This window comes from Perna viridis, chromosome 3, assembly GCF_037379345.1.
Source record: "Perna viridis isolate PV_CMFRI_1.1 ecotype Kerala chromosome 3, ASM3737934v1, whole genome shotgun sequence".
NCBI classification, from domain to species: domain Eukaryota; kingdom Metazoa; phylum Mollusca; class Bivalvia; order Mytilida; family Mytilidae; genus Perna; species Perna viridis.
The window spans coordinates 21,524,016-21,550,920 of NC_142447.1; the positions used below are offsets into that span (position 1 = coordinate 21,524,016).

At 31.8% G+C, this 26,905-nt stretch overlaps 1 protein-coding gene across 1 annotated transcript in view; it reads left to right on the forward strand.

Annotated features, from left to right (window-relative positions):
- The window catches only part of LOC148621422 (NBAS subunit of NRZ tethering complex-like), a 52,029-nt gene that overhangs the window by 8,956 nt on the left and 16,168 nt on the right, over window positions 1-26,905 (forward strand). Inside the window, exons 9-39 of the mRNA XM_088575776.1 lie at window positions 432-506; window positions 1,012-1,144; window positions 1,996-2,055; window positions 2,919-2,968; window positions 3,379-3,522; window positions 4,767-4,939; window positions 5,528-5,597; window positions 6,051-6,176; window positions 6,350-6,501; window positions 8,843-8,980; window positions 9,653-9,731; window positions 10,285-10,389; window positions 10,993-11,057; window positions 11,566-11,637; window positions 12,578-12,652; window positions 13,209-13,283; window positions 13,779-13,908; window positions 14,233-14,367; window positions 15,384-15,557; window positions 16,953-17,026; window positions 17,707-17,766; window positions 18,604-18,666; window positions 19,285-19,348; window positions 19,783-19,841; window positions 22,301-22,403; window positions 22,786-23,003; window positions 23,651-23,763; window positions 24,327-24,406; window positions 24,776-24,868; window positions 25,251-25,372; window positions 26,374-26,461. Of these exons, the coding sequence (XP_088431902.1) occupies window positions 432-506; window positions 1,012-1,144; window positions 1,996-2,055; window positions 2,919-2,968; window positions 3,379-3,522; window positions 4,767-4,939; window positions 5,528-5,597; window positions 6,051-6,176; window positions 6,350-6,501; window positions 8,843-8,980; window positions 9,653-9,731; window positions 10,285-10,389; window positions 10,993-11,057; window positions 11,566-11,637; window positions 12,578-12,652; window positions 13,209-13,283; window positions 13,779-13,908; window positions 14,233-14,367; window positions 15,384-15,557; window positions 16,953-17,026; window positions 17,707-17,766; window positions 18,604-18,666; window positions 19,285-19,348; window positions 19,783-19,841; window positions 22,301-22,403; window positions 22,786-23,003; window positions 23,651-23,763; window positions 24,327-24,406; window positions 24,776-24,868; window positions 25,251-25,372; window positions 26,374-26,461 (3,168 nt within the window). The remainder of the gene's footprint in view (window positions 1-431; window positions 507-1,011; window positions 1,145-1,995; window positions 2,056-2,918; window positions 2,969-3,378; window positions 3,523-4,766; window positions 4,940-5,527; window positions 5,598-6,050; window positions 6,177-6,349; window positions 6,502-8,842; window positions 8,981-9,652; window positions 9,732-10,284; window positions 10,390-10,992; window positions 11,058-11,565; window positions 11,638-12,577; window positions 12,653-13,208; window positions 13,284-13,778; window positions 13,909-14,232; window positions 14,368-15,383; window positions 15,558-16,952; window positions 17,027-17,706; window positions 17,767-18,603; window positions 18,667-19,284; window positions 19,349-19,782; window positions 19,842-22,300; window positions 22,404-22,785; window positions 23,004-23,650; window positions 23,764-24,326; window positions 24,407-24,775; window positions 24,869-25,250; window positions 25,373-26,373; window positions 26,462-26,905) is intronic.

The following is a 26,905-nucleotide window of genomic DNA, read 5'->3' on the forward strand; positions in this document are numbered from 1 at the left end:
TTTTTAACTTTCATGTTTTAATTGCAATTACTGCAAGCAAGAGGACATTATAAATAACCTTAGTTATAATCTACATTGGTGGAGCCCAATTTTTTTTTTTTTCAATTTAATTTAATACAAGATTTTGCCCTTAAAGTTTCAGAAATATATGATTAACATGTGTTGCAATTTTTCCCGTCTATGCTTAACCAATGAAATTGAAGCATACATTTATTTTCAGTGAGTCTATTTATTTATCAATTCATCATTTGTCAGGTTATGAAGATTTTTGTGATTTAGAAACTTACATATATTTCATCTGCACCTTCACAATTAGATACATTTGTATGTCCTTCTGAAAGTATATGTTTTTTCATGCATTTGATTAAAAGTGCTGATAGGGAAATCTCCAACAGTCTTTTGACTTAATCATATATTTTTTAAATGCTCAGGCTCAAAACAAGAATACCTTTATGAAAAGGATAAAGTCAATGAATGGGATTCTTAATAGGAGGCCACAAGCACTGGTAAGATTTATCGCCATAGATTCTTTTCATTAGGCTAAATTAATCAGTTCTTGAGTTGTATTGAAAGTTTTTTGTAAATCGTTTTCTGTTTTAACTTTATTTTGAATTCATATCATAAAGTCAGTGACATTACAGTTAAACTTCATTGTTTTTATTAATTAAGAAAAATTAAGTCTTGAATTTGTTTATTTTACTCTTGTACTAAGACCACACAAAGTCTATACTTGGTTCACAGGACTTCTGCCTTCTATTCTGAGGGTGCCTCATTACCCATTTTTATTGCCATGTCAATGAGATAAAAACAAAAAAAGCACATCCTACATTATTTTCTGTCTATGAACAGTATAAAAAGAAAATCCACTTTTTTGGGCCAGCAAAACAAAAAGGAATGTCTCCATCCCTCATTGTTGTCATAAAAAATGGCTTAAGAATCCAAGAAATTAACTTTGAATGGCCTAAGATTATAATTCATAATAATGAATATTATGTACATGTATGTATACAGGATGGTGTTTACAGACTCTGTGTATCTCCAGACAACAAACTCCTGGTTGCTTTGCATTATTCTGGAAAACTTTCCCTTTGGAGACTGCCTTCACTCAAAATGTATCATTCTTGGCAACTTGAAGATCAGGCAAGTATTTGGAATTTAGTCGTGGTGAAACCTGCCTTTACCAAACTCTATTGAGGCTTTTGATTTTGGTTTGTTGGTAAGGTACAGCACAAGATAACCTAACATAGAGACTACTTCAATGAGACAATAAGTCATTATAGAGAAAATACTGGTTACACCCATTGTAGATAAGGTTGATGCAAGGATATTTCAACATTTCAATGTTGCATGGTCAAAGTTTAGGTACAAAATATCCTTGAAAATTTTATGCAAGCAAAGTGTACCTGTAACTTCCAATTGACCTACTAAATATCGTTCATTCTATAACTTGTTTGATATGGTTAATTAGAAAAATCTGGATCTGTATCTGAAGTTTGCAAGTTTCAATGATACCCCTGCTCTGAAGAAGAGGGGGAGGTATACTGTTTTACCCTTGTCCCTGTTTCTGTAACATATTTTTGCCTCACAGTTTTCTCAGCAACTACTCATCACAGTAGCTTGAAATTGTAACACATTCTTCATCCAGGTATGTCAAATGGTGGGATGTACTTTCGAAAAAAATTGGAAGGAACTTCCGGTTTACCAAGGACTTTTTTCTTGATTATTATCGTGATTGAAAGCAGGGGTATCACTAGTGAGCCATTGCTCACAGATATCTTGTTTGATTATGCTCAGCTCACCACTGAGTCAGATAAATAATTTAAAAATGAACAACATTGTGTTTAGATCAATTAGAGTTTATCAGATTCGTTGAAGTAAGAACTATGTGAAAAATATCACTGCATTTGAAATATATCAACTTTATGAAAGGGATGGGCATTATGTTAAAAAGAATGTACTAATTTCATGAACATTTTTTTTTTCAATTACAGCCAGGGTTTGATGAAATCAGTCCTGAATTTACAGATAATCCTCAAAGAAGAAAGACTCTGAAAGGTAACGTATAACATGTAAATTGTAGTATTTTAAGTACAGCTCTGCGTTAAATCCAGGCAGAAGCTTATGATAAGTGATTCATGCATTTCTTAATCCCAAATATTTTTTATTGGAAATGCTTCAGTAGGCATCATAAAAACTGTATTAGACAATAAGAGTGCAAATGAAAGTTGCCCACTGGAGATATTAACACTTAAAATTTGGTTAAGTTATACAACAGACAAGGAAGGAAAACTACTTACCAGAAATTTTACACTGTAATCATTCAAAAAATATTTTACAATCTATAGCAGATCAAAGGAAATTAACATAGGAAGAGTTGTTTTTTTAAGACATAACAAATGTATTTGAACAGTTTCATTGATTATCTGAGATAGGATGAATCACCCCCTGCCTGGTTTTTAGACAGAACCATACTTAAATTCTTGTTGTGTGATTTATTTTTTGGTATCATGCAAATCATATACCATTTAAGTATTGTCTATTTTTGAGTAGTTACTTAAGTAAAAATTAAAGAAGCAAAAACTGAGGTAATAAGAATGCAGCATTACAGTAAAATATCATTAAATAGATTGGTTAGAAGGTGATAGAAATGAGAAGATTTATGGCTATTCTTTTTTTTTTTCAACCATGACCGGACATGATGTACTAGACATAATTATTTTTATTATTATAATTACAATGAACCTTTTTTGGACTTAATAACAGGTTCAGTTTATACAGTTTTTTGGCTTACTAAAGTGTAAAATATGTTTTACCTTATGTAAAGGAACTTTAATATTTGTCTGATTTAGACAGGATTTCAGATTATTTAGGGTTATGTGAAGATACTGGAAGATATTTTGAATTATCTTTTGTTTCAGATTTGGTGCAGAGTAAAAATTTAATTGATGTCAATTGGTGGGACAGTAAGGTAAATGGATGGAGCATTTATTATCATGTCACCAGAAATTATAGCAATCACTTCCTGTGTTTCATGTAAATGTTTTTACCTTACATGCCATAACATGTTAAAAAGTATTTTGAAGTAAATATGTGTGTCTCAGAACGCAAGAATTAATCTACTAATTTTTTTCTTTTTGATAATGTTTTTTTTAAAGACAATTTACATTTACCTATATATTGCTTTGTGTTATAGAATAGACTGTATTGCTTTGTGTTACAGAATAGATTGTATTGCTGTGTGTTATAGAATAGACTTTATTGCTGTGTGTTTTAGAATAGACTGTATTGCTTTGTTTTTATGTAAATTTGATTTTCAATATTTTGTAGAAATAACTCTCTTAAAGAAGGTCTTAGTGAATTACTTTTTCATTTTTGCAGTCCCTCATTTTGTCCCGCTGCACTGGAGCCGTGACTATATCATCTGCTAAAACCTTGAAGAACTTACTTGGTACATCACCAGAATGGTTTGAACCCTCATCTCGGGTAACTGGAGTCCATTATAATGGATTTCTTGGACTTGAGGTAATTGTAGATGTAGGCTTTGAAAGAGAATGCCTTGTTTGATAACAGTCCTGGTTCAAAACTGAAAACATACAACTATTCTTGTTTAATATGTTATAATATAGTAGTTTGGTTCAACTAATGGATGCAGGGGGATGGTTCCCCCCTTTTTATTAGAAATTTTGACTTTTTTTATCTGTAAAAGGCAAATAATGTCATAGCACCCCCCTTTTTGTGAGGAAACCTGGCCAGCACCCATCCTTTTCAGAGTGTCTGGATTTGCCCCTGGTCAAACCATTTAGATTTTTACCAAACCTCAGTTTCCCACAAATAAAAAATATTTTCCTACATGTATATCATGGGTCCAAAAATGGTCAAAAATGCATGTATTTGACGGACAAATTTTACAAATGACCAACGACCATTTTCCAATATCAGACATAAAAAAATTGTCAACCCTTATAAACTACAGTCTGCATGGTTTTATTAGTGTATAAACTTCCTGTCTACCAGTCTCCTAATTGTTTATCAGAAATTAATTGACAGGTGTGTGTCAATTTTAGCCGATGTGCAGCCACCTGTGACAGTGAATTACCTGTAACTGATTAGTTGATAGCATAATTGAATTAACCGTACACATGCAGCCCCATTGCCTATATGAATTAATTGAAGTGACTTGGAGAATTTTCATACATTTATTAGTTGATTGATAAAGTAAAAAGATTGACAAGTCCATCATTTCCTGCCAATCTTCCAGAGGTAACGAAAGCACATGGAACTGAAACTACAAATCAGTGGTAGTTTGTAATTATGAATTCATCAATTGAATCTTTTTAACACAGAAGTCAACAGGCCATTTAAATTAATATACAAAATGTATTTTCTTTTATAAATAATCTTTTTTTCTTTTTTTTTTATCACTCGGAAGTTTTCGGTTGTTTGCCTATGTGTTTGCCTATGTGATGAAATAGACCGAGAGATACAATGTTTTGTTTACATGTCTACGTGTGGTCAAAACCAAACTCATTCACTCGCAGACACAAACCTCTGCTTAAGTTTGATAAAATGTCTGGCATGGGCTGTCAAAATTCCCGGACCCTTGATGTATATGTATGAAATCTGCAGGAACTGACATAATTTTGGCAATCCACAAAAGCTAACACCACTTAAAAATAAAGAAGTTTTCATTGTGAATTCTATATATTTTTTTAATAATCTATCAGTGTATTTAATGAGAACAATATTTTAGAAAATGTTCTTGACAGGTTGAATGTCAGTTTCCACAGAAACGAAGACTTGCTGATACATCTGAGGAAGAGTACGAAGACAGTGATGATGAAGAAACATCTGTGGTTGCCAAGACAACCAGACTGACCAAGGATGTTCTGTATTATATAACAGACATGGAAAGATTCCAGCCTCCTAGGAAAAGACCAAAGTATGATTCATACATATTACACAGGGTTCTTGAAATCGGTTATGATACCACAAAAATTAAAATATAAAGATTTTCTGCTAGAACCATTCTAAGCTCTGTTCATTGCTGTTTAGTGTAAGTCAAATTAGGAGTATCAGAAACATGCATGTCAAACACCAACCAATCTTACAATACTAAATGACAATTTCTCTAATTGAAAATACCACCATTTTATCTCTGCATCACTAGATTTGTTCAGAAATTTTGCAATAAAATGTTAGAAAAAAATAGGTTTTTAACAGAGTTATCTGCCCTTTAATTGTCACTTTTAAGTGCATTTCAATGAAATTATAACTCAATTTACCAAAATGATATGGACAATCTTGTATGTGGGTTTTTTTCATCCCATTTTTCAACCTCTGCCATATTCTTCCAGAGATGTTTGTGTGACATTTTTCCTTGCCTGGTCATGATGTGCTACTTCATTAATTAAATTTTAGATAGAATAAGGTATTCTTCTTCTATTTCGTACATTTGATCTGATGATAATGTTAACAATGAACACCTGATTATTCAAAATCTTGCCATGGTTTAATTTTACTATTCCAGGATGATAAACAGAACATATAGGTTGGTTTGTTTGAAGTCTACCACTCCAGAGGAACTCTACACCAGAAAGGTCTGTATATTATGAATGAAAATTAATGTTAATTTCTGAGTACCATTTACATGTAAAAAGTCATATGCATCACTGTTAAAGTTTATAAAATTTAAAGAAAAATTATTATGTTAAATAAAATATCCATGAATTACATGTGTATAATGTTGTAGTCAAACTTATATTAAGAATTTTATACATGTACAAGAATGAACCCTGTCTTTACCAAAATTATAAACTGCAAGCCTTTCAAAACAGCATATCCTAAGTCCCCTCACATGAGTTTCAATGCATTTTGAACCTTTGTATTAAAAACACCTGTATAAACCAAACAATTTCTTTAGTTCATAGTCTGTCCAACTTAGACAGGTTTCTCTGTATTTTTAATGTATGCATATTTACCATTTGTGTTGTGGTTTTATGAATCATGTTTTCATTTTTTCTAACTGAGATATTTCATCGTGGTATATTTAGATTGACCATGAAGAATATGGAGAAGCCTTGAGTCTGGCAAAGGCTTATGGTTTAGATACTGACAGAGTTTACCAGAGGCAATGGAAAAAGTCTGAAGTCTCTATAGCCTCTATACAAGATTATCTGGTAGGTGAAAAAAAGATTAGAAAAAAAAAACTCAATATTCCTCATACTTGAGGAAAAAAAATCTTAGCTAAAAAAACTTTCTTCAAGTAAAAAATGTTAATGTGTGAGGTTTTTTAATCTTTCCTTGACATATGATTATTCCTCAATATAGAAAAAAAAATCAATATTTTCAGAGTAAAATTAAGAAGAGGTCATGGGTATTCCATGAATGTCTAGAAAGGATCCCTTACAACATTGATGCCATGAGAGAATTACTAGAGTTTGGTTTGAGGGGTACTGATCTCCAAGCTTTAACAGCCATTGGCCAGGGAAATGATGGAGGAAGGTTAATATTTAGAACAAAGGTTTTAGTGTCAAAACAATGTTGAAATCACTACAGACAATTTAATTAGATTAACTGTTGGTGATTGTGGGATGCTAATTTTTTGTAGATTTATATCACTTATCAGTATTTCACATGTTAAAGGGAAAGACCACCTTTGCATTAAGTTAGGCTCTTATGATAAATTATACCCACGTAAACGAAAATAAATAACATTTAATGCAAAATGCGCTTTTATAAAATGCTCAAGGCTATGCAAAGCTCGAAATCCTTGAAATATAAGGGGATGGCCATCTTGCAGAACTCTCCTATCTGAAGGAAGATCATAGCCAGATTTTATTGATTTTTACCAATATCTTCCGATTGACTTGTGACGTCACTATGTCGGTTTGGTACTGATACAAGTACTGCAAATAATATGTAAACAAAGAATATTCCGTAAATATTTCTACGATTATGTTTATCTAATCACCAAAACACAATGACGATTGCACAAATGATAAAATAGAAATGTTCTAAAAGTTTTTTTTACCAGCAACACGAACATTCTTTGGAAGTAGCGATACGATTTTCCTTACAAATACTAGTCATCTGGCTGCAAATCCTGTTGTTCGTCGATGATGTCTGACATTTGCTTATACATGTTGTGCCTCAATCTCTTCTATTTATTTTGGGTTGAAATTATAGGGGAAAAGTCCCAAATTTGCGATTTCTTTGGACATCGTAATCAATTACCTATTTACTTTCACTTTACAAACCGACTTTGTGACGTCACAGTTCAACCAGTCATTTTGGCGCCCATAGGCGCGGGAAGTTCAAATTTCCTAGTTATAAATCTCGATTTATTAATTAAGAAAAGGAAATTAATTTGTTTCAATTTAATTTTTATGAATATTTTATTACTTTCGATATTTATGACATTCACAACAACATGGTCTTTCCCTTTAACAAAATACTATACTATAATAGTCTGCTTTCACAGTATACTACAGTCGACTCCACTTAATCGCATATCGCTTTATTGCATATTTCGGTTATTAGCATAATTTTCTCCTGCACAAAACCATTTCCTATTATTCTATTAGGGAAAAAATTGCTTATTTGCATAGGCCTTGGAGGTGCATTTCGGTTTATTGCATAGAGAATTTTGCCTCGTCCAGGTAAAGACAGGTTTTCCCAAATTCTATTTTAAGCCTTCGGGTCATAAATATGTCAATCATATTTATTGTTGTAAAAACTAGATTATCATCAATCAGGAGGTGTTAATAATGGATTAAAAAAATCATGGACATAAAAGACAATATAAATTATTTCTAATTACATTAAAATAAACAAGCACCTAGGTGAACAATGACTTCTGACGACATGCCGAACATCACCTTATGATGCGGCTTGAGGTTCGGCTTGGGGTATTTTTTGTCCCTATTTAAATTCTTCCGACTACAAATGATTATCAATGTAAATTTAATTTTCTATAATGAGCTGAACAGTTTTGAGTGAGCTTGGGTTACTAGGCATAAATATCATACAAAAATTAAAAGTCATTTATTCAGTACAATGTCTAATGAAATTCAACTACCCTAAGGTGCCCCATAATATCCACACATCATAGGAATATATCGAGGTCAATGACGCGTATAATACACAACTATCAGTGTACAATGAACAGAAGAATAAAAACACACAGACCATTTCAAAAGCCCACAAACTGCAAACATTGATGAATATTACACTGAATCCTGGCTGAAATATGAAATATGGGATTTGCTTTCGTAGAAAGGTCAGGAAATTACTTGACTATTTATAGATGAGAAACATGTGATTTTACTTATAAATACACACAACGTAAAGAAGGTCAATAAACTAGACAAACACAATATATATTATAATTTATTGATAAAAGAACAATACAATGAGAAGGTCTATAACAATTAAATACCAGATCATAAATGTTGAACAGTGATATCCCTGGTTGATCCACAGTATCGTCGTCTTACCTGAACTCACACTTCCGGTAAAATCGTAATTTCGGTTATAAGAATAGCCCAGTTATTTGCATAATTTTTACTGGCAAATAGGCTATGCAATTAAGCGGAATCCACTGTATAAGCTAACTTATTTTCATGACTGTCTTATTTTTGATAATTTCACAAGCAGGACAAAATCGGGAAAATAAATCACTGCGAAGAAGTCCTTTCATGATGGAATAGATGTTAGTAGGGTATGTCACAAGAATAAAAAGCAATAAAATTGATCACAAAAATACTGCAAATATCCACAAAAATAACAGCAGAGTCCAACTGATTGTAATTATTTTTTTTTACCTGCATGGTTTATACTCTAGGTTTATAATGTGTGATTCTGAAGACGGTTTGTATGAAGACATGTCTTTAGATGAATTTGACCCTCATACAGAAGCTAAGAAGGAAGAAAGGAAGAAGGAAAAACAGGAAGAAATGTTGAAACAAATTGATTTCAAAAAGTAACTACCTTTTATATGGAACTTCTTGTATGGAAATTTCCTTTTGTATCTTGAGAAGTATAATTGGCTTTAAGCTTTTGAATTAGCAGTAATAATTATGAACTTTCAGGAATGATTTTAAGGGTTTCCTGATGTAAAATGTGGAATTTTTTAACCAAGAGGTGACTATTTTTTAATCTACAACTCCTCTGAATGGAATTTGATGAAACTTTCACAGATTCCTAACTACATGATGTCATTGTGCACCTCCTATTTTGTTTTTTAATCCAAATGCCTTAAATCACTTATGGGGTTTCCTACATGGTTTCTGAAGAGGGTAGCGAGGGTATCACTTAGTGAGTTTTGCTCACAGTCTTTCTTGTTTTTCTTGGCTTAGTTCAGCATATTCAAAAAGGTATTCTAATGTTTGCATAGGGTGAATTGCTGTAGAAAAGGCTACTGAGAATAAGTAAAAGTTACTTGTATGCAAGAATTTTTCAATTTTCAATAACACAAAAAACATTTATGACTAATGCAATGAAAACATCCTTAATGCCCAACATACTGACTCAGAGAAAGAACTTTTCTCCGAGTTCATACATTAGTTCTACACATACATTTAAACTAGATTTTAATCTTTTAGAAAATTTGTTATTAGTAAAAGAATTGTTTTTTAATATAATATCTTTGTAGTATGAACCTGGAACAAAGAGAAGTTTGTCGTGTCAGAAGAAAGCTACTTCAGTACTTATACAGATTGAAAACATATGAGGTACATGTAGGATAAGAATTTTCATAGTTTATGATGTACTTTAACCTGTGTGACTGGAATATTTGTTTCCTTAGTAACTAGTGATTCTCAGTTAATAGGTGCAACAATGAAATGAAGTTGATTTCATCTGCCAATATCAATTGTGTTAACACTGGAAATGATATTTTTAATGAAGAGGTTTTAATAATTTTATTTGATATTTTTTTAAATATATAGAAAACCTTCAAACTCATTTGGAACATTGGGCCTTCCATTTTCCTACAAATATTAATTATTTCCATATCACTGCAACTGCATTTGTATACATATTTCTGAAAAGTCGAGGATATAGATCATACTTTTATTGACATTGAAATTGATTTCTTGGTTCAAATACAAATGTAATATTTTTCTTGAAAAGAAATGAGGAAGTATTTCTTTGTACTGTTTTATTGCCCAAATTAGAACCCTCATAAGAGCTGAGAGAATGGAGGGCATGAGAAACAAGAAATTTTTAGTTGGCCTTATACTACATGTAGTCATTTTTTTAAAATAATTTTGTTTGTTTTTATAGTGTATTTTAGGAGGAATACATGTAGCAGCTGAGAGATTTAATGATAAATTCTTCCAGAAGTTTAGATCTGACAATATAGTGGAGATAGCTGTAAATTATGCCAGAGTAAGATATAAACTATTAGTGTGTGCACATACTATGTGTGTATTATGTATAAAATAAATAATTTTTCTTAAAATATTACTGCACCTGTTTACTGGAAACAAATTTATGCTGGTAATTATAAGCTACTTGTAAACTATGGGCTTTAAATCCTGCTTTAAGTTGAATATAGCATCTATGCTACTAAATGAAGTCAGTTAAAAGTAAATTCATGGGCAATATATTTGTTGATGTATTCATACTACAACTGTTCTGTTTTAGCAGTTAAAATTTTTAGTCTGTGTATATTCTATGCAGTCATAAACTGGAGTATATAAAGCGCAGAATCTTAGTTTCTTTGTTTTGGAAGTTGACACATTTTCATTCGCAGAGTTAAAACACTTCTGTATGAGCATTTATTTTGAAATTTTCTCTTGCATAATAATGAAGAATAAACAATGGATTGATACACGTCAAACTTTTTTATTTATTCAACAAACAGTTGAGATGCCTTGCTAAATCTTGAATTGTATTGTGGTTCTAAGCCTCAACTGTGTATAATGCCCAGTTAGTGTTACTGTGTTTATTGGATGTACAATATAAGCTTAGCATGTTATTTGCTTTCAGGAGAATGATATCCAGGCTCTGGAGACCCTTTTTACTTTCCATTGGGAGGACCTTAAATCACACAGGTATCATTTTACTTTCACTTGTGAGAATACTATAAAACTTACTGAGTGGATTGAAGATTTCAGAATTGGGGTATAAACATAACTTATCACCAATTGCAGGAAAGGGAGTCGAGTAATAATTTTCGATTATGTTTTTGGAAAATACCGATTTCACACAAAAACATACCTTTTTTCAGTTTTAGTGAGGGACTTAAGCTCCTTGATTTACACTGAATCTGCCAAAGCTTTCTTTCAAGTCATTTCAATTACTATTATTATATGGTTTTTGTGTGCACTTACAGTAGATAGCTAGATACATGCATATCTCATAGTTGTCATTTTACTATATTGTCAGGAAATATAATTCGGTAATTGAGTGATTTGTGTTATTAATCAGAAAAAAAAACATGTAAAATACATGTATGCACTATGTTGCAATGTAAGTAATCTTATTTAATGAATGAGCAACAGTTTGCTAGTGTAATGTAAATTATAAAAAATAGATTTGTACGGAATATTATTTTTTCAGATTGGGTATTCTGTCAAACTTTCCAGAAACCACTAACCCTCATGAATATAGGTCATTGCTTCCTGAGATTGGGTAAGATATATGTAGGATGAAGTGTATTAATTACAATATTTTTGCAAAATAGTTTGTGTTCAAATGCTTGACATCAAGCTTACCCATTATTTGTAAAAAAAATACATGTAACTCTTTCATGAAATCAATCTGCTGATAGACATTGGATATTAGTTATCATTGAAGAAGTGTGAGAGGCCATATCAGTAGCTTGGATACTAGTTATCATTGATGGGGTGTGAGAGGCCATATCAGTAACTTTGATATTAGTTATCATTGAAGAAGTGTGAGAGGCCATATCAGTAGCTTTGATATTAGTTATCATTAATGGGGTGTGAGAGTCCATATCAGTGGCTGCAAATATTACTAGTTGTTTTTTGTCTTCAGTTATTGTCAACAATATCTTCAATTATTAAATAGATAACAGTGTTTTATCGAATGTTCCCAGTGTAATAAATTCCGATAATTCACACTGAAATAAATTTGGTAATTTCACTCTCACGCTTTCTCTCGCCAGAACATCACAACTTTGATTTCAATATGCCAATCACAGAATTCAAAGTTCATATTGAAAACATGGATAAATTATGAAGAAAATCTATATAATAAATAGGATAATCTACTGGGAATCATGAGTATCCAAAATATGGTCACTTGTGCCGAGAACGCTTGAGGATTTAACTCGTGTGTGGAACAAGTTTCGTACACTCGTTAAATCTAGGCGGTCTTCAGCACTCATGATAATATTTTGGATATTCACTCTTTCCAACTAATTATCCTATTAAAAATGTTAAAAATATGTGTGTATCAGCTGATAATTTTGATTCTATTCTTTATCAGTCAATGTTATTCATTATAGGAATAAATGTGGAATATTGTATCAGCTAACATCCTCCTTTACATGTATATATATTTTTTACATAACACCAATATTTTTACCAAGTTTGTCTAATGTTTTCAGAGACAATAAGAGTGTTATCCCATGGGATTCTGATCAATGGAGAGAAACTGACTGGAGTGAACAAGAACTCTGCAGGTAGGGGATAAATGTATTTATTATATAGATAATAGTGAAATATTGAATGTTTGCAGTAAAAAATAATTGAATAATTCACTATGATATAAATTTGGTAAATTCACTCTCAGATTTTCTACCGTCAAAATGTCCCAACATGAATATCAATTTGCCAATCACAAAAATTAAAAATTTATGATGAAAATAGCAATAAATTATGGTGAGAATCTGTATGATAAATAGGACAATCATGGATGACTAAAATGTAACCACTTGTGCAAAAAACGCAATAACATTTAACTCTTGTGCAGAAATTGGCATTCTTCAGTACTCGTCATCATAACTTTGGTTATTTGCTCTTTCCAACTTTCTGCTTTTAGTAAGCTAATTTAAAATACAACTAATGAACTTTATTTTTGTATTGCTAATTTACTTAAAAGCACACATACAGTGTTTCAGAAACTATTCATGTGAGCCAAAAAAAGGTTAGCTGGCATGATTATCAATTGAATTTTCAATTATTGTTTGAGAGTTTGTGATTTTAGTTGCCAATATAAAACATGCATTTGTGTTACAGATCTGTAATAGAACCACTGTTACCAGATCTTGGTGGTTTCCTGTATGAAGAAAATCCTGGTCTCTCACCTTTCAGGTATGGTACTACTATATCCATGTTAAAGTAGAGTGGCATTGTGTATGTTTTAATTTTGTCCATGCTTTGAAAATTTAATATTACAATAAATATCTGCTATGCAGTATTTGGTACTTTTGCTTGCATATTTGCTAAGTAAGCTAAAAATTGATTTTTTTTATATACTTAAGTCCTTTGACAGACATATTGTAGTGTTTTGCAGTCCTACATTTACTCATAAAATTCCTTTTTAATTTATTTTAATAACTTTTTGAAATAATGTTTGTTAGCATAAAAGGAAGATCCTAATTCATTATGTTCTGATTTTTTTTTCATTTCTGAGTCATTGAACTTAACATAGTGAAATGAGAGAGTCTGTAGAGGTTCTGTTCCTAATAAAGTATTTTCAAAATTATTTCTTTAGGTTTCATGTTTAAACAATAAAACACATTACATTTGGAAAAAAGACAGTCAACATTTTGTCTTACCTTTGACTTGTTTCTTGTATTTTACCAGAATACCAGATCCTACAAGTAAAGATCTAACACACTGGTACAGCTTCCGAGCCTGTGAGATAGAGAAATTGTCCAGACAAGTAGATTTATCTGTAGAAATGGTGAAACTTGCCATTGAAAGGGGTGTTCAGGTGAGAATATTATTTTTAAAAAACATACACCTAATTAGACATGAAAGGATACTATTTTGTGTTTCAGCTCTATTGTACTACATATATATGTGAAAATGAACATTTCTATTTTATCAGTGTCCATCACTCACTAATTTAATTGTCTTAGGCTGAGTCTTTACCCTCCCAATTGAAGAACAGTAGTGGATTGCAGATTGACTTTGCCTTGGTTTGCTATCAATAAACAACAAGACCATTTAAAATCTTTATCATATCTTTTTAAGTGTATGATACAATGATATTGTAATCTACATTTGTAGTTGTATAGAAATATTTCTTTTTCAGGGAATGACAGAACTGTTAGATAATCTAGTTACCATGGAGATGTTAGTGTATGACTGTCTAGTAGATGAGACCTTGACCTTTGATGAACTTCAGAAGATGGCTGACTATGATAAACTGGAACTTATTATGTCTAAGGTTCATTGGTGCCTTTTTAATGTCTTAAATGCTTCTAAATAAGTCCCAAATTTGTTATTTTGTAAAGTGTTATATGTAGATTGTCTCTGTTTCATGTGTACAGGTCTAGGCCATGTATCTGGATTCTGATTCATTCCACTGTTGACCCTTCCTTATCTGGATTCTGATTCATTCCACTGCTGACCCTTCCGTATGTGGATTCTGATTCATTCCACTGTTGACCCTTCCTTATCTGGATTCTGATTCATTCCACTGCTGACCCTTCCGTATGTGGATTCTGATTCATTCCACTGCTGACCCTTCCATATCTGGATTCTGATTCATTCCATTGCTGACCCTTCCATATCTGGATTCTGATTCATTCCATTGCTGACCCTTCCCTATGTGGATTCCAATTCATTCCACTGCTGACCCTTCCGTATTTGGATTCTGATTCATTCCACTGCTGACCCCTCCATATTTTATTTTTGCTGTTATTTTGATGAATATTGTTGTTTGAAAAACTGTGGTATATTGAAAACTTACCCTTGCATCATTTACAAGTTACTATTAAATAACTTCAATTAAAACAGATTATGTATACATGTTTCAACAATATGACTTTCAGGTGATACAAATGATTTCAATTTTATATGGGTTTTTACCAAATATATTTATGAATATGTATAGGATGTAATTTGAACCATTGTTTTCTAACTGCAAATACCTTTTAAGATAAAAAAAAACATATGTGAAAGTACAATCATGAATATTTATTAGCTACAGATATTTTTAAGGCCAACTAAAATAATTTCTTGGTTCTCACCCCTCCAACATCTCTATTACCTATTTTTAGCACTATATCAGTATATCTAAATGAAAGCAACATTTTTTTCTGGCTATAAACAGTAATAAACAACCTTATCACTATTGTGGGTCAATAAAAGATATGCCCTTCCCCGGCCCTCATTGGTTTTCATAAGGGAAAAAACTGCTATAGAACCAAGAATATAATTTTCATTGGCCTTATATTCCAGGCTTCAGAAGAAATGTATAATAAATGTCTCCACAAGTGGATGGTACCATTCCTACAGCAATGTGAACAGAGACAGTCTGGGTGTTTTATATCTTTACTGAGGGATTATATTGTAACCAAAGCTAAAACAGATCTCTCACAACCAGCTAAGATATTTGAAGCTTCGAAAGTCACTGTAAGTATCCTTTCGAAATTATAGTTATAGTTTGTGGATGTCACAAGTTGCTGTTACTGAAATAATTGAAGTAGGGGTAGAAATTAGGTAATACAAGCTGGTAGTCCAGACCATGTTTTTGTTAAATTATTTCTAAGTGGCCAATATTGTTAGGGACTTCTTGCACTTGTATTATCAGAACTTTACATTCACATATGATTTGCATAATTCTACATTACTACTCCACAGTAAGCTGCTGATCCGTGCCATGTTGACCGTCATTTGACCCATTGGAACCAAACTTGATTTGAATGTTCCCTGGGGTATCCTGCATAGAACTGTTGTGGCGATTTGTGATCCTTTAAAAAACATGGCTGCATTACTTAAAATAGAACATAGGGATCAGGCAGTAGTTTTGCATATATTTCTAAAACAGTTAGGTTTATCCAAATTCTGCCATATGGTAAAAGTGTTCACCATGATGAGGTCTATATGTGGTGAAATTTTTGTTTAATCTGTTATGCCATGTTTGAGATATAGCCCTTTTTCAACATGTTTGTCTTTGTTGCTATTTTTAATGTTATTTCCATCAAAAATCTTCTCTGGCACTGCCAGACAAATTGGAACCAAACTTATGAATTTTCCTTGGGATATCCTTGAAAAACATGGCTGTCATTACTAAAAAAAGAACATAGGGGTCAGACAGTACTTTTTCACATATTATATCTCCATATTGTTAGGTTTAGCCAAATTCCTTCAATTGCTGAAATGCTTCTTATTATAAGGCTTACAAAAGTCTCCAGGGATAAAAGTTGTCAGACTACTCCTTGTAAGAGTTATTGCCCTTGAAAGTTGAAAAAGGATGTTTTTTTGATAAGTGCTACCAAAGTTTTCATTGGTCAAAATTGTTGGATAACATCTTGTTTAATTTATTGCCCTTGAAAGGCAAAATTTAACAGGGTGAGCATTTCAGGCTCCTGGGAGCCTCTTGTTCCTGTAGGTATGCCATATGGTAGGATACATTTTCAGAAAAATTGATAAGTTCCTGTTTACCGGGGACTTTGTTTATTTTTTATATATTTTGAAAGTTGAAATTTTTCTCAGCAACTACACATCACAGTGGCTTGAAATTATAGCACATTCTTCTTGTGGATATGCCATATGGTGAAATTCATTTTTAGAAAAATTTGACAACTTCTTGTTTACCAATGACTTTGTTTATTTTCTTGATATCATGATTGACATCGGGGGTACCACTAGTGAGCCATCACTCACAGATTTCTTGTTTTACTTGTTTTTGTTGTTGTGAGGAAATATGCAAACTGTCAGTTTCGAGTATTATGAAATTGTTATGCATGATAGAAGTACAATGCTAATAATATAATCTATTATTAAAGTTTTAATATTTCATTGTAGCAAAAGAGACCAGTTATATCTAGTCAGTTAGATCTCATGTCCATGGCCCTGGAAGCTTTATATGCCTGTGAAAGGTTAGTATATTGAATAGATTGATTGATTGATTGATTGTTGGGGTTTAGCATCCGAGCAGCAATATTTCAGCTATATTCAGACGATGAACATGAAATGGATGATAAAATGAACATGAAATGATGATGAAATGAAAAAAGCGATGGGACACGAGGATAATAGGGTCGACAAATTTTGATTGCCACTAGAAAAATGGAGGGATGGGTAAGGTTGGGCAATTTAGCCTCCTGTGGCGGAGTGCAAAGGTTCCTTCCCCTATCGAATACCACTACAAGGTTCTTTAACGTGCAAGAAACGTGGCATCTTTCCCAATACGGTGCACCACTATAGTTTGCGGTCAGGTGGTCCATATTATAGCCTGACAACCCCAGCATGTAACACGCCAGGGGTACCCCATTCCACCACCTGGGGTACACATCCCAGTTGCTCTGTGGGCAGAGCGCCTAGCCCCCGGCTAGGTTTCTGAGCACTCTTTAGTCGCCTTGTACGACAAGCTTAGCGCTGCTGCAGGCCTATTCTTTTGACACCCGGACCTGCACGGGACGTATATTTAATAGAAAACTTCACTTAAAAATAATAGAGAAACAGTTACAAATTTATGTGATTAATACCGGTATATCTGTAATATTTTTAAAAACATATTTCCATACCAAAAGCAAAATGTATATACTTATCTTTTCAGGGACGACCAGCTGAAATTAGCTTTGGATATATTCCAGTGCCTACCACAAAAAGGATATGGGTAGGACATGTTTCAAAAATTGCTTCTTTATCAGCAAGTTGCAAATTAGGACAGAAAACATGATATAAAATAAGTCCTAAAAATTAGGGATTTCGCAATTAAATTCAGTAAAATATGAGAAAATTAGGATATTTTGATGATCAGTGTTAATTAGGACAAAACACTAATTGATTTAATTAATCATATGTCAAGTGTGTATATGTAACATCAGTATTAGTGAAGGTTCATAAAGTGATGGATGCTTTTGATAATAAATGACAGCTGTAACCTGTAGGAGGACAAAGTTGAATATATTGATGCTTTTTTTTTGCCTTTTGCAGTTTTACGTTCACTAAGATGTATTTTTCTTCATAATTTAACAAAATTTTAGGATGTGAGCTATGAGACATTTTGTCTTTAAGATACAAGTTTTTCTGTATCACAAGTTAAACTTCCAGTCAGACTGAAATTGGGCTCTTACTAAGGTCAAAGGTCAAATTCTTATTGATTACTGTTACAAGGACCTTGTCCTTTATTATGGTTTATTAATGTGCCTTTCACAGAAATAAGTAAACTGAACAGAAATATTTACAGTAAGTATGTACTTAAGCTACCGGTACAACTGAGGTTATGAAGCTTCTTTGTCCTTGTACAGACTTGAAATGTCCATCATTGATCTTCCATTTTTTCCATACTTCAGTATTGCAAAAAAGAGATTCCAGGAACATGGCCAAACCATGAATGCTTCATAAATACTTTCTACACAATATTCTTAACCTTAGAAAAAACAAAGAAGTCTTATGTACCTCTTTTTGAAAAAAGAAAGATTAATGATTTTTATTTAATTTACACTTTAAGCACTGATACCGAAGAATCACGGAAACTTCATAGAGAGGTAGACAAATTGGAAAGACATCTTGGGTTAGTACACTTAAAGTTAACAAAGCTTGAGAATTGGAAAATTAAAATAGATCTTTTAAATTTTATATTTATTGATTAACTTTTTCAATAAGTCTGTTCAATTTACATCTAGAAACTCTTGTACCCCCTTTTATTTTGCTTTAATTTCTCGTTCTACTTTTGAGAACTTTTAAGTGCACTATCATTTGTCAAATCATACTGTTATTGTCTTTGATGAAAATATTTGTCACTGATTTAATTTGGTGTCGATGCTCTGACATGAAACATAGCAACAGTAAAACTGCTACAGAAAAAAAATCCCAGTTCACTATATTTAAGCTGATCCAAGAAAAAGAAACATGATATTGAAAAAGTTTTATATAAACTTTATGTAGATTCTCTTTCTGGTAGGATTAAATGATTTCTGTACTTAAGATGGGAGTACTTAATTTGGTGAGTGGAGAAATAGTATAAAATAAGACTTTCCTGGAGGATAATCTGTTTCTCCCATGAAAAATGTAAAAAAGTTAGAAAATATAAAATTGTTTGGAATGCTATCAGAAATTTATTGTATATATTTGCAATCACTCCTTGAGAACATGAGGCAAGGTTGAATAAAACATGTATTTATCTTTTCAGAGCATTAAGGATTTTGAATGAGCAGAATGTAAACAAGACTCTACAGTACATTTTAGAAACAGAGGTATACTATTGCTCTTTGTAGAAAATTTGATCCTCATTTGAAGTTCCTGAAATGTTCAGAGATGTTTTTTTTCCGCTTTTTAGCAGATTTCTGCTATTTTAATCCGTATTTGACCATTATGATTCTTTTTTTTTTGGTATATTTACTTCCGATTTTGCCAATTTCCACCGTGTTTGTTGACCTAGTAAAATTGTCCTTGTATGTTGTGAAGCTACTATCCATGAAAAAAATAAATGTATCAAGAATCAAAAAATAAAAAAAAAATGCTAGGTTACATGGAGTAAATAGAGTTTGTATTGAAACTATAATCTAGGGGTTTTGAAACCACACTTAATATTGTAATGAGTTGAGATTCAAATCTCAGGAAGAATGCTTCCATGAGTATACTACAACAAAAGATGAATCTTTATTAGCTCATTTCTTTCTTTTTGTAGAAAGAGCCAGAGTCTGCTAAGATGTTGATGGTGAGACTTACAAGGGCTGCTGGGAAAAGGTGTGTAATTAGAGTCAAGTTATGTACAGTATATGTAGCTAAATGTTATTTTACAGCACTGTATAATGAAAGTGCTATAGTTTTGTTTTTATTTTTAGCTCACCTGGACCAAAGCTATTGTCATCACTTTTGTCTGTTATTGTCTATCATTAACTTTATTGTAAAAAATTCAGTGGATTATTTCCAAATTTGGTTACCAGCATCCTTGGAATATTTACTTAAAAATATGTAACGATTAGTTATATCAATCGTAAAACATGGCCATCATTGGTATTTTTATACTGTAGGGATCAAGTCACCAATTTCTACATATATCTCACAAACTCTAATATATGTTAATTTCCTTCTGTGGCTTGCTTTATTATTTTTTGGTTAAAGTTATATGATGAGGTCTCACTAACCACTTCTAACGTTTCCATTACTTTACATGTTAAAAAAGTAATTTTCAAAGTCTCACTGTGAATTCCCAGGACAAATGACATCTTAAAGCTGCATACCGTTGCGAAGCTTGGAAAATAAGGCTTCCAAAATCATTATGCTAATGGTACGATCATAGTAGAAATTCTTCACAAAATTTACTTGAATAAATAATACTGAAAATCCACATTTTTACCTGTTCTGCTAACTGACAGCATGGAGGCAAATTACTCACACATGTAAACAATATTCATACACTTTTGTAGTTAATTACATATATGATTTTAAAGTACACATTCTCAGCTTTATTTTGACTACTTTTAATCATAATACACACAAATAATGCACTTACAATGCATATGTCTAGGTTCAGTGTGTTTTTGGTACTACATAGGGGGGTGGCCATTTGACCCGGAAGTGGTTAGTGAGACCTTAAAAACATTTTATGAGTTTTTATGTTTTTTCTTTTTTTACATTTTATGAAAGCTTGTGGTATTGTGAGTCTAATAAGACCAAAACTATCAAAATCAGACATAGTACTACAAAGAAATGGTCATTTTTATATCATGCCCCTCAGTGATATTTTCCCTAAATTACTAAAAAATTACAATTTTAACTAACTTGTCACACCAAATTGATACCTATGATAATTCAAGAAGTTGTAATAGTAAATATCATTTATCATTATGAAAAAAGAACAGATTTCAACAATTTATATCATACCTATTTCATTACTGTGTGATTCTTAGTCTGTGCTGTGTGACTATTTGAGTACTTTGAATATCCCAAGCAGTGACGTTGTGTATTTCATGGATGACGTCAAGTTATGAGTCACTGTTACTGATAAAAATCTTGTTGCTATGTTGTTTTTTAAAATACCTTGCACAATGCACCTCTTAAAATATAGCCAGATTACCAATATCACTATACTGATTTTATGGGAAAATGGAAATAATGACCAGGAAAGGCAATTTTCCTCAGATTATGCATTTCTCTGAAATATGCCATAATTTAATTTATGGTCTCACTAACCACTTCTAACGTTTCCATTACTTTACATGTTAAAAAAGTAATTTTCAAAGTCTCACTGTGAATTCCCAGGACAAATGACATCTTAAAGCTGCATACTGTTGCGAAGCTTGGAAAATAAGGCTTCCAAAATCATTATGCTAATGGTACGATCATAGTAGAAATTCTTCACAAAATTTACTTGAATAAATAATACTGAAAATCCACATTTTTACCTGTTCTGCTAACTGACAGCATGGAGGCAAATTACTCACACATGTAAACAATATTCATACACTTTTGTAGTTAATTACATATATGATTTTAAAGTACACATTCTCAGCTTTATTTTGACTACTTTTAATCATAATACACACAAATAATGCACTTACAATGCATATGTCTAGGTTCAGTGTGTTTTTGGTACTACATAGGGGGGTGGCCATTTGACTTGGAAGTGGTTAGTGAGACCTGACTCCTTATTGGAGTTATTGCCCTTGGAAGGTCAAAAATGAGGATTTTTGTGTTTTTTATCGTGTATGGAAAACATTGTAGATAGAATTAAACATTTGTTTTAAAATGATCCTTATAACAAGATCTTCAAAAGTCCTAATAGGGTCCAGATTGTGTGACGATTCCTAATTAGAGTTGTTGCCTTTGACAATTTGAATTTTGTGGTGTCTACCTTATACATGTAAATTGAAAACTGTAAAAGATAAAATTTAACTTTCAATTCATGAAATTTTCACTATAGCAAGGCTGAAGTATCCAAGAGTTCATGTTGCATATCAATTCCTTATTAGAGTTATTGCCCTTGAAAGGTAAAAAAATATTGTTTGTTACAATCAGGCTCTCTAGAGCCTCTAGTTTTTTTTTTTGCTTTTAGTTGAAAGTATATAGAGTTCAGATATTTGCAGATTTCTTTCTTTTATAATCAAATTAAAGTATTATTATTAATGTTGTTTTTATTATTATTTATCTTTACGTGCTACTTATTTTTTACGCCAATATCAAACATATATCCATTCCAACAGGAGTGAACCATTGTCAGAGATAGCCTGGAGGAAGTTACATGATGATGTGATCCAGTTACAGGACCAGGTGTACAGATGTCTTTCATCAGGGCTTTGTCATGAGGTATTGTTTTTACTCTACTTACTGCTGTAGCACCCATTTCAGTTTTAATTGTGATTTATAACAACCAAATTGGCTACATAGTGCATTTCTCTTATGGTGTAAAAAGTCAGGTATAATCTACTATTTTTCACCAGAGAATGTCTTTTGTGAAGGACTGCCGATTGTTTTCAGATATACATGTAATTGCCAAATAAAGTGACAAATTATCAGGAAATTTTAAAATGTCATTTTGAACAACAAATCTAGGTACAGATGACCAAATAGGGCTTCATCTCCAGGTCATTGTATTTCCATTTGTATCATTTATTGAATCATATGTTTTCTGTTTACTTGTTGGGTTTTTTTGTTCTCATTTAACCTGTTATCTATTTTTTGTTGATAGATATTCACTGAGAGCCTGCTATGTTCTGGTAGAAGAGAGAGTATTTCATTAGCTGGGGAGTATATAGAAAAAAGTAGTGATGAAAGTCTTCCTAGTCATTCTTACACCAAACAGATCAAGGTTCCATATGAAAGAGCTATAGAACTTGTTGTATCATCAGCCCAAGAGTACTTTGATTCCTCTACAGACATGAAGGATCCTTGCATTGATCTTGCTAGGTATTGATATTTTGAACCAAATGTTTTATGGCAATTTGAGTTGAACTGTCACCACTTTCAATACGAATCTGGCTAGATTTCAGTGTGATTTGATTGAATCTGCCCTATATTATTTACAGAATGTTTCTTATTTTTGAACAGATACAATAACTTGATTTCAAAAATTAGAAATATTCCTTACGATTTAATTTCTAATGAATGACAGTTGAAATTGATTTGTAGTCAAAACCTTGTTTTGTTTGGGATTATTTGAATGGGGGAGTGTGGACCAATCAACATTAATAATGTCATAGTACCAAGACAATCAACCATTCAGAAAGCTGGTTGCAAATCAGATTAACAGAGATGATTTTCTTCTGTTTTTTAGCAGATTTCCACTATTTCAAATCTGGATTTTACAGTTCTGATTCTTTTTTTATTGTATATTTACTTTCGATTTTGCCAATTTTCGCTTTATTTGTTGACCTCTTAAAATCATCTCTGGATTAAATTACAAAGATATTTTCAACTTATTTACCACTGAATGCCTGTGTGATGGATTGGACACAGTCTTTCAAGCTAAATGATTTTAGAATAGAAAGGAAAAGGTTTTGAATATTTAATATTCAATATTAGCCATATCCATCAATAGCCATTTCTTTTTTTAGAGTGTGTTTGAATTTGATAAGAGATACTCCAGCCTCTATTCAGGAAGAACTTGACCTGATTAACTCCCTTGCTTTACTGGATGATTTTGGTGTATCTATAATACCAGCACAAGGTTAGTATATTTTATCTGATGACTCTCAAAGTTGAAATTACTTGTTCTGTACAACTATCCCTACTTTACAGTACAGATTAAGAATTTTTTTAAAAATAGTTCACTATTTATTTTATAACAATTCAGAACTGACTAAAAATGCTTGCTCACATCTCATTTTTAAAAGCTTTGTTCCACTTAAAATGCCAGGTTTATTTTGTATTTCTTAACATTATCTGTGTATTTGTATCTTTAAAATAATTATCAAGAAATGTTTTGGAAAATAATTTGAGACTTAAACCATTGTGTCTTAGAAAGACCATATACTGTGAAAGTACTTAAATTCATGGATTAGGGAAGGAACACAAGTTCGTGGATTCTTGAATTTGTGGTTTTGAGGTTTTCGGTTTACACATCAATGGACATGTCCTTTTCATTGGGAACCAAATTTTGGAATAAACCACAAAAATTGATAACCCACGTACCACGAATCTTAACATATACTTAAAACAGTTTTCAGCCTAGCCATGGGCTTGCAATGTAAAGTTGGTACTTTGAATTTTTTTTTTTTTTTTTTGCTCTAGTGAGACAGACCAAGGACAGAATAGAACTGATTAAGCAGGCAATAGCCATCAGGAGCACTTCATATAAACAACAGAAAAAAGTTTGTATATAATCTTAGCTTTAGATGCAAGATCAGAGAGTTTAATGTATATATCATCTAAAGCAAATTGTTTTTATCGTAACTGAAGTCACTGCTTCTCAGTACAACATTTAGCTTTTATAAATAAATAATGATTACATGCAATAATTCATGAATGCACCAAAGTCTTAGTTTAGAAATATTATTGCTGTTGTGTAATTAATTGACTTAGGTAGTGTGTTTTTCAAGCTGTTTTTTTCCACACGATAATGTTGTCATTTAATATCCATAAGATATATATCATTGCTTTATACCTGCAGTTGATGAGATATATATTATTGCTTTATACCTGCAGTTGATGAGATATATATCATTGCTTTATACCTGCAGTTGATGAGATTAAGCTACTTACTAAAGATTCATGAAAACAAGGACAAGAGAGAATGTTCAGTATTACACCTAATAGCCAAGGCTGCAGTCAGGGTATTGATAATTATATAGTAGTCAGGGGTGAATTGAATTAGATTGGAAATAAGTTTTTGGCATGCTTTACTCAGCATGTAATTTTCGGACAAAATTTGTGAAAAATCAAATTTCATTAAAAAATATTTTTTTTTATTTATTGGGAGCATAAACTTGATATGGCCAATGAACCCATCTTTGCATGTAGAGTAACTTTATTTATGAATATAATTTTAGAAGTCATTGGTTGTTTCTTCATGACTAGTGTTTTAACATGATGATATTGACTGGTCATTTATTCGGTAATTTTTATCTGTATACAAAGATTATAAATGCTGACATAATCTTAAGATCTGTTAGAAAATAAGACATAACTTTATTTCTTTGTATATTTTTTTTGTAGACCCGTGACATAAGTTTCACATATGATGTTTGTAAGGAGTTAATGGAGAGATTGTATGACCCTGCTTGGGATGTCTGTGTTGATCTGGCTAGCTTAGAGGATTTCAAAGATATATCTGCAAAGTATGTTTTAAGTAATTTGGTTGAATTCTTTCAAGTACAAAAACCATTGTGTTATGATTTTTTTCCTTCAAATAAAATTTTTTTTTTTTTACAATGATTGGAATGGAAGGGGTTGAATGTTGTAGTTACGTCAGTTATGTTTTTGATTGTTTTAATGATAGAATTTCTAGTTACATTGAGAAAATAGCTTTCTTAATGAAAAGGTCTTTACTATTTCACCAAAATACAGGTTTAAAAAAAAAAGACTTCATGTAATTTTCTTATATCTCTGTGTTCTAGGATTTTTTTGCAGATTTAAGGTCTCTAAGCAAAAGCTCAAAATTAAAATTAACAAGCAATGTCTACTTTCCAAACTTATCAAATCCTTTTATAGTGATTAGGATATTGTGGCAATTATACAAAGATTGATAAATAAAGATGCCTTAAAATTTCTTAATATCATAAAAATGGCTCATTCTCAAAATTTTAATCCTGATCACTGCATAAATAGCATGGCAGTTTATCAAATTCAATTTTTGGATTTTTGGTTGCATATAGTATGAGAACTTTTTTATGACCTAAATGAATGAAACAAGGAGTTTAAATGGTATAAACAGATTAAAAAATTAATCTGTGTTGAATTTAGGGTTGGTTTGAGGTGATATCAGTCTGTGATTTTTTTAGGGCTGATTTATTTTCTTATAAATTTGTGATGATTTTGAGGTTGTTTTGAGGTTGTATGAATATGTGAAGATTTTGGGCTGATTTGAGGTCATATTAATCTGTGATGTTTTAGGGCTTATTTGTTCTATGAAAATCTGTGGTATTTTAGAGCTATTTTTTATCATATGAAACTGTGTTCATTTTAGGGCTGATTTGTTGCCCATATAAATCTGTGAAGTTTTTTACAGTTTATTTGTTGTCATTTAGATCAGTGATAATTTTAGGGTTGATTTGATATCATATGAATCTGTAATGACTTTTGGCTGATTTTTGTCATATATATTTGTAATGATTTTCAGGGCTGATTTGTTGTCATTTTCCCTGGCCTACTGCCCAGCTGACATGATAGAACCAATACTGCAGGCTAAAGCTGTTCTAGAGACACAGGTTAGTACATAATAGTCAAAATTTAAAGCTGTTTTAGAGACACAGGTTGGTACATAATAGTCAAAATCTAAAACTGTTTTAGAGACACAGGTTGGTACATAATAGTCAAAATCTAAAACTGTTTTAGAGACACAGGTTGGTACATAATAGTCAAATCCTACAAAATACTACAGGCTTAAGCTGTTTTAGAGACACAGGTTGGTACATAATAGTCAAATCCTAAAGCTGTTTTAGAGACTCATGTTGGTACATAATAGTCAAAATCTAAAACTGTTTTAGAGACACAGGTTGGTACATAATAGTCAAAATCTAAAACTGTTTTAGAGACACAGGTTGGTTCATAATAGTCAAAATCTAAAACTGTTTTAGAGACACAGGTTGGTACATAATAGTCAAATCTTAAAGCTGTTATAGAGACACAGGTTGGTACATAATAGTCAAAAT